This window comes from Pseudorasbora parva, chromosome 15 (genome assembly GCF_024679245.1).
Source record: "Pseudorasbora parva isolate DD20220531a chromosome 15, ASM2467924v1, whole genome shotgun sequence".
Taxonomy (NCBI): Eukaryota; Metazoa; Chordata; class Actinopteri; order Cypriniformes; family Gobionidae; genus Pseudorasbora; species Pseudorasbora parva.
In genome coordinates, this window is record NC_090186.1 from 7,418,399 (window position 1) to 7,426,733 (window position 8,335).

Consider the following 8,335-nt stretch of genomic DNA (forward strand, 5'->3'; position numbering starts at 1 on the left):
TTCCATAGCTTCCTCAGAAGAAGAAAAAAGACACACAGGCTTAGAACAGTGTTATTTTTGAATGACTTTTTATACTATTTCTTAATATTTAAATAAGAGTTTATCATATCAAGAGTTTTCATTTTTGATTTCAGTTAAAGTTTTAGTAATTTTGTCCGTTTTAATAATTTTAGTAATTCAACTTTAAGTAATTTGCCATGGCAACATTTTACATTTTTATGTAACTTTTTTATTTAATATTTAAGTTATTTCAGCTTCCTTTAAATTACAGTACTGAATTTTTTTTACTTTATTTTTTTAGTAATTGTAATAACAACACAGGTTACATTAGGGTGAGTAAATGATTTCATTTTTAGGCTAACTATCGCTTAAAATTTGCGGTTCTCTTTTAACAACACAAACAATCAAGAAGCGTTAAAGTGAGAGAAAAAAAAATCATTATGAGACACAGATGAGTGCATGTTCAAAAACAAGGCTAGACTTTGATCCTCTGAACCTGATGAGACAAAAACCTCAAAACGCTAAAGGACAATGACATTAAACACGGACACTGCCAGATCAAACATTAGGAAGACTTCAGAGAGAAAAGCACTTATGCAATGTGTTAATTACTTTCATGGAGTATGACATGAGCAGAACACCACACACTAGCAGTGATAGCTGTCAGTACACACACATGGGTGTAATCAGAGTGGGTTTAGCATGCTGTAGGTGTAGGGTGTTGGGGGCAGGGTCAATGGCTTCTTTGAGATGTCAGTAAACATCCCCCAATGACACACACTCCCCCCCGACTATACTACTGAGGGACCAAGACAAGTCAGAACAAGCTGAAGACACCAAAGCACACTCACACACACTCTGTGGTGCACCTAATGCACACTTGCCATCGCTTACATCTATATTAAAGAATCAATGCATCAATTAGGTCCAATGTTGTTTTGTTGGACGAAAACAGTCCTTTAAAATATCTTTGTATCCCACAGAAGAAAGAGAGTCACACAAGTTTAGAATGGGACGGGTGAATAAATGATGACAGACTGTTCATTATTCATCGATTGAACATGCTGGAGACTGCACTAAATAAAGTGGTTCAATCCTTACGTCAATTTGTTGGCAAACTTGGAAGGATAATTCGCTTTGGATTCCCTCAGGAATCTCTATCGGTTTGTGGTGTTTGTAGTCCCTATAACAAAACTCACATTTGAGGTGTGAGTGTCATTTTGTGCAAATGATGTTGTAAAACAAAATGCGACGCAGTATGCTTAACTAGTACAGACCTTGTTGTACACTTAAAACGAAAACCACGATTTCAAATGTCTGTCTGAAATTCCAGAGGGAACCCCAGGCTAATACTGGTTGCAGGACTTTAAACATGTGAGAGAATAATCTGTTCTTGCTCTTGAGCTTCTGGACAAAGACAAAAAACACTCCCCTGACTAAAGCAATCACAGATCTTTTGGCTGTACACTGAGTCTCATAACTGCATATCATAAACACATGGTTGAATATGTCAAACATGTTGACTGTGACATTTAATAGCCAATCTATATAGCGAAGCTAACAAAATAAGCTCTGAATCATCATAGAAATGTAGGGCAATACCACAGATTTAGGGCAGTACAAATGTGCTCAAAATACAATAATACAAATGGTCAATACTGAAAGCAATACAACACTTCCATGTTGTACAAAATATGCAAACAATGACAATTGGTTGTTTCCATGAATGCATGCAGCAAGAAAAATACTACGATGAGCTCTGTCCTTTACTGAAAAAGGACATTTATGCATGTTTTACACACCCTTTTAGAAACCCGCCAAAGCTTGATCAGCATTTTTGTTTTTTTTCCTGACACCTCTTTTACTGTGTATCATGCTATGGCAGAATCGTATAACAATCATTATATAAATAGATGTGCATTTATACAAGAGAGATTTTGAATTTAACAAACCTTTATTACAAATACAACTTACAATTAATTTAAATGACAATATGCATATAAGAGCAGACCTAACACCAAATCACCTTCAAATGCAGAACACAAAACCTCACTGCAACACCAAATAACTTCAAAAGTGATAAGATAATCCATTTGTTAATAGAGAGGAAAATCATTCAATATTCTTGATTGCACCACGTTTGAAAACAGCAACTACATTCTGCTACATCCAGAGAGAGAGAGAGAGAGAGAGAGAGAGAGAGAGAGAGAGAGAGAGAGAGAGAGAGAGAGAGAGAGAGTCATTTATTTATTTACAGGTCCTGAGGCGAGAGTCTATGGGGATGCTGATCAATGGCTTATTCTCATCGGCTAGGCTAAAGAAAAACAAAACACACACATGCTTTGCAAGTGACACATTAAGCGCTTAGAGATAATTGAGACTAGATAACATTCTCTTTACACGCGTTTGAAGTCACTCATTTACAACTGAACGATATCAGCACTCACTAGACTAAACCCTATTTAAAACCTCCAGGTTTAATCACATCTACAGGCTAGGTAGCTAGTTACATCTCGTGTTCCTCCTCAGCATCTGTTTCGCTGAAGCGACTGAGCCAGAGTCTCTCTTTCTCTTTTTATTTTAGTTATAAACAGCTCGCGCATGCACGTGAAGTAGTGGGCGGGGCGAGGGATTGTGAACGTTGTCTGCAGTAGCCAATCAGAGCCGAGCACATCTGTGGCTGTATAAATAAACCCAAGCTCCCGTCTCGGCTCAGAAAACCAAATTAGTCTTGGTGTAGTGAGCTAGGAGTCTGGAAATATTTACCATTGAAAAACAACATTTGCTCGCATGCCGTCGGCTGACTTCGACTCTGACATTACTTTTACGGCGTCTGTGGATTTTTAGTTGTAGGCTAATTTGCCATCGTAGGTTTTGGATAGTGTCCAAAATGCGTCTCATCCAGAACATGTCCACCATTGCGGAGTACCCGAGCGCTGAGTGTCCGTCCAACCGGGTCATTAAGCTCGCAGTGATCGGCGGAAGTGGGGTCGGCAAAACCGGTACGTTTGTGGAACCATTTTAAAGCTCATAATAATCTAATATTACAAACAACTAATTTATTGTAGATTCGTGTCTTGTATGATTAATATTCATTTCCATTTCGTGCCTATTCCTTTAGCGCTGGTGGTTCGTTTCCTCACGAAGCGGTTTATTGGTGACTACGAGAGAAACGTTGGTAAGTTTTCCCTATTTTTCCAAGTCAACTGATTCAGAAAACACCGTTTAAACTTATTAGTGATGTTGTCAAATGTATTAATTCCGCTTTTCTTTTTGAATGACAGGCAACTTGTACTCCAGAGAAGTGCAGATAGACGGAGAACAACTGGCCATTCAAGTTCAAGACACGCCTGGTGTTCAAGTAAGTGACTGCGATTATATGTTAGATTTTTACCGTTATGTGCTCTCAGGGCATCTTTCCCACGCTGCTTTTAAACGGGTGAAAAGTGTAGAAGAAGCGCATACCTTCGCCTTTTGTCTTTTAGTGCTTCCTTTGTGTTTTTCCGGGTTTGTGTTTAACACTCGGGGTTAATTGGCCAGCGGGATGCCTTCTGTTCGTATATGGGGCAGCCAGCGCGTTCATGTACTGCAGCTTGACAAGTTAAAATTATTTCATAAACTCGACTCGGTTTTTTCGAACAACGTTTGTTTAGTTTCAAAGAACCGATTCAAACAATTACGCAGCGGTGCCACGCGAACCGTTTAATTTTCACTTTCAATAAACGTTAAAAATCTAGGGCTGATTTTGCATGTTTAAATATGTATTTAAACCAACTGTTTATGTGTCATGAAATTAAGCTGCATTCTGCTAGTCCAATTCACATCGAGTTTTAAACGAATTTTTAATATTATGAGTCGGTTCATAAAAAAGATCCGACTCCACAGAATGATTCGCGGCGGCTTTGTGGGATATTTGTAGGAGCGGTTGGGAGGTTTTGCTGCTTCAGCGGGTTTTAGGGATATGAATAAGCACTTCAGAACCGTTACAGTAGACCAGCCCATCTAAATGATCCCTTCTGCTTTCAAAATTAGAGAATGGATTTTAATTCAATTACAGGGCTGATGTCTTTAGTCAGAGATTTTAGTGCCAAGTTTGGCATGCAAAGCTCTTTTTTTTTTTCCTAAACCAGGCAGTCGTCCAAAAACCACAAAATGCCTTTTCATTTTGGACTAGGGTGAAAGACTGTAAGTTTAGCCTGCTAAATCTCACAGTCTGTGTGACGAGAATCGTAGTCAATAGCAAATGATACTTATCCCTCACACATCATTAGTTTACATTTCTATTACTGAAGAAACTGAGTAAACTAACCAGACGTGTTACATAACTGGCAAATGTGTTTACTTTTTCTTCTTCAGGTGAATGCTAATGGGCCAAGCTGCACTGACCAGATGTCTCGCTCCATTCAGTGGGCGGACGCTGTAGTTATGGTGTATTCTGTAACCGACTGCCGAAGCTTTGATCTCATTGGCCAGCTCCACCAGCTTGTTACCCGCACCCATACAGACAGGTCCTTGCCAATCATCCTGGTGGCCAATAAAGCCGATCTTCTCCATGTGAGGCGTGTGGATGCCCAAGAAGGTCCTCTGCTGGCTTCAGCGCTGGGCTGTTCCTTCTACGAGGTTTCTGCAAGCGAGGACTACAGCCAGGTCCACGGTGCCTTCCATAGACTGTGCGTGGATCTGGCCAAGCAGCAGCCTCAGACCCCCGTCAACGCAGCTTCATCCGGAACAGAGAAGAAAAGATCTCCCCTCATTCCCAGACCCAAATCCCCCAACATGCAAGACCTGAAGAGGCGCTTCAAACAGGTGTTGTCGGCCAAGGTCCGGACCGTCACTTCAGTGTGAAGAGGTCTTGAGTACCAAGGATAAAAGTGCACACTTACTAGAGATAGAGGGCTCTAAGGAGAGGAGATCTCGAGAGCAGCTACGCTGAATGTACAGATCTCACTCCTTGGACGTTCCTGAGATCCATTGATCAGCAGACCGTTCCAAACAGAGGCCCCTGAAACTTGACCTCTGATTGTGTCATTGGTTGCTGAAGAAACGGCAACAAAGTCTGGTGAACGCTCACATTCTCACTTGCCGGTCCCAGTGCTGATGGACACTTGTGTTGCTGTCACGCACATCCATGTGGACGCGGCAGGATTCTGGGAGATGTGGTCATAGCGCCTTAAAGAGGGAGAGTGCAAAGGCTGAATGGAACAGATGGAGATGCACACTATTAACAGTCTGCCTTACCTGTGAACCTTTAAGACACAATTCTCTTGGTAACAGAGATGCTGAAGGCCGCAAAACAGACTATTTTAAGAATTGCATTTCTGAAAGGAATGGGAGAGACTGAGTTTTGTTCCTTCTTGTGGTCAAGGCTTTTACGGGCTGAATGCAGGCATTGTTAAAGGACAAGGCACTCCAGCTAAGCATATAAAAGAGTGAGAGAGAGAGAGAGAGAGAGTGTGTGTGTATCTCTTACAGCCCTACTCTTGTGTACAAGGCCAGAATGTTTCTCCTGGTTTTGTGTAAAACTGTGCTTTGTGCCACTTTTTTTATAGTGGAGTGGAAGATTTTTTTTTTTCTTTCTGTATAAATGCACTTTAAAAAAAAGCCAAAGGGCTGAAGCTCAGAGTTATTTATTTATGTTATCTGATTGTGATTGGAAAATAAAGAGTTGTTTTGTAAAAAACGTACTTGTTTCTGAATCTTTATGCACATTCAACCAGATCATACAACACTCATTCATCCTGTTTAAACCGACCTGCTATTGGACACATTTCTATTCTAAATTAATTTAGCTGATTTTGTTTTATTTTTCCTTTACTTCAATGGAGCCTTAAGAGATAACCTGGCCAGTGTACAAGGTCTATATTATTATTATTATCAGCGAGTATATTCCAGTTTAAACATGCAACCACTCCTTTCATATTATATACGTGTGTCTATATATAAAACTACACAAGTTGTTTTTTTTTGTTACTTTTATTCAGCAAGGACAGTAAATTGATCAAAAGTGACTGTAAAGAAAGACATCTATAATATGATGCGTTTCTATTTCAAATAAAATCCTGAAAAAAAGTTTCCACAAAACTATTTGAACTATTTACTATGCAGCACATTTTCAAATAAATGCAGTCTTGATCAAATAAGGGCATTTAAAAATAAAATAATCTTACTGGCTTCAAACTTCTGAACCTCTTAGCTTATACTATATATTTTAATGTTGAATTTTTCCATGAACTTACCAATACCCTAAATAAACTTAACAAATCAAGCTATGTGTGTGAAGAGAATGTAGATAAAGGTGTAAAAAATGTGTGGGAACATAACTGATTTCAGGCGTTTTATCGTCTTTGTTAGACACTTGCTAGGGTAATCGATTTGGAAAATGTGAAACCAACTCAAATCACCCGAGTGATATACACACATGTAGAAGAATGGAGGCTACAGCGCACGTGTCTACTCAGCTAAACTTCGGGAAAATATCTTCAGTGTGTAGGGCATACTGTATGTGGTTTATGGTGACTCTCCATAGGCGTAATGATTTTTATACTGTACAAACTGTATATTCTGTCCGCTTACACCAACCCTACCCATAACACAAAACACATATATATATAAAAACAAGTGCGAGAAAGTATCGGAGGAACAGAGAGAGCGCCTCTAATACACCGGGCTAGCGTCATCTGGGCCATCGTAATCGGCGTCCGGCATGATGTTGGGATGTTCCGCTTCTCGGCTGCGCCGCTGTTCCGTCCTGCATTGCGGCCGTGGAGCGGCTTGGACTTCTGCGCCGACCCCGGTGTGTCCACAGAAGTGCCCGAAAAAATGTTCTGCCTCCTGCATGGTGCTGCGGCGATCCCCATCGTTTGAATCGTCATGAAGACCCATCATCTGGTCTTCAGCTGTCCTGCCTCGGCGATGTCATCGGGACACTGCCGCTGGGAGAAATCTGAAACATGGAGTGGACCACAGTGTGCTGCGGAGCTAACAGAGACTTCCACCATCAGCTGTTTTCTGTTCACCATCAGCTCTGTTTCTGTTCACCATCAGCTCTGTTTTCTGTTCTGTTTTCTGTGTTGGTTGATTGTTTGTAGTATTTTATATTTTTACTTGTAATTCATTTTTTGTTGTTATCCCCCCCCCCCCTTTGTTGCACTTTGAGATTCTTCGGAATGAAAAGTGCATTATAAATAAAATCTATTATTATTATTATTAATAGATGTCCCCACCCTTTCTGACCTGTGCCCTCTCCCCATCTGTCACTTCTCCAACAGCAGAGAGGTTGCTAGGCAACGTGGGGGGAGAGGACGCTGGCGTCGTCTGTTCGCCGCTTCTCCACCCACAAATCATGTTACTGTACTATTAGATTTAGATTTTATTTTATTTCCTTATGTTTGTGACTAGTCTAACAGTCAGAGCTACAATTGGGACTGTTGCTGATTGCTGGCAGCCACTGAGAGGACGTTGTTCCTCGTTTCGCCGTTTTCCACCGCTTCTAATGTTTACGTTTGAATTGCTGCGGTTGGTTGGTTCTGGTTTGGAGGACATTTGATGTTTCTCGCCGCGACTGCTCACTGGTGGTCTCCCTTGGGCTTAAGCTGCATGGTGGCTGAAGTTTGCACCAGGCTAGCGTCATCTGGGCCATCGTAATCGGCGTCCGGCATGATGTTGGGATGTTCCGCTTCTCGGCTGCGCCGCTGTTCCGTCCTGCATTGCGGCCGTGGAGCGGCTTGGACTTCTGCGCCGACCCCGGTGTGTACACAGAAGTGCCCGGAAAAATGTTCTGCCTCCTGCATGGTGCTGCGGCGATCCCCATCGTTTGAATCGTCATGAAGACCCATCATCTGGTCTTCAGCTGTCCTGCCTCGGCGATGTCATCGGGACACTGCCGCTGGGAGAAATTTAAAACATGGAGTGGACCACAGTGTGCTGCGGAGCTAACAGAGACTTCCACCATCAGCTGTTTTCTGTTCACCATCAGCTCTGTTTCTGTTCTGTTTTCTGTGTTGGTTGATTGTTTGTAGTATTCTATATTTTTACTTTTTATTCATTTTTTGTGTTATTCCCCCCCCCCCCCCCCTTTGTTGCACTTTGAGATTCTTCGGAATGAAAAGTGCATTATAAATAAAATCTATTATTATTATTATTATTATTATTATTAGCACTGAAGTGAGTGAAGGATGAGGGAAGATCCCGTGAGAATCAACACATGGCTAATTGTAAGAACTGAACTGCAGAATGTGTTGTATCTGACAACAGCATGAAAAAAAAAAAAAAATTTGTGAAATGTGACTAAAAATGTACACATTATTGCACACACAAACTGTAACACACATGAGCA

General features: G+C 41.1%; 1 protein-coding gene across 1 annotated transcript; it reads left to right on the top strand.

The window, feature by feature from the left end:
* The first annotated feature begins 2,633 nt into the window (after positions 1–2,633).
* Positions 2,634–5,639, top strand: rasl11b (RAS-like, family 11, member B). The gene is made up of 4 exons (XM_067418461.1): positions 2,634–3,002; positions 3,122–3,178; positions 3,285–3,361; positions 4,357–5,639. Exons 1-4 carry the CDS (start codon positions 2,891–2,893, stop codon positions 4,843–4,845), a joined length of 735 nt encoding a protein of 244 aa, XP_067274562.1. The 5' UTR covers positions 2,634–2,890; the 3' UTR covers positions 4,846–5,639.
* Positions 5,640–8,335: the final 2,696 nt, after the last annotated feature.

Bases quoted from the DNA above. Each gene is read 5' to 3' on its own strand.
- rasl11b (XM_067418461.1), top strand. From the start codon at position 2,891: ATGCGTCTCATCCAGAACATGTCCACCATTGCGGAGTACCCGAGCGCT. The intron at 3,003-3,121 runs GTACGTTTGTGG...CTATTCCTTTAG, and splicing joins AAGTGGGGTCGGCAAAACCG to CGCTGGTGGTTCGTTTCCTC. The intron at 3,362-4,356 runs GTAAGTGACTGC...TTTCTTCTTCAG, and splicing joins AAGACACGCCTGGTGTTCAA to GTGAATGCTAATGGGCCAAG.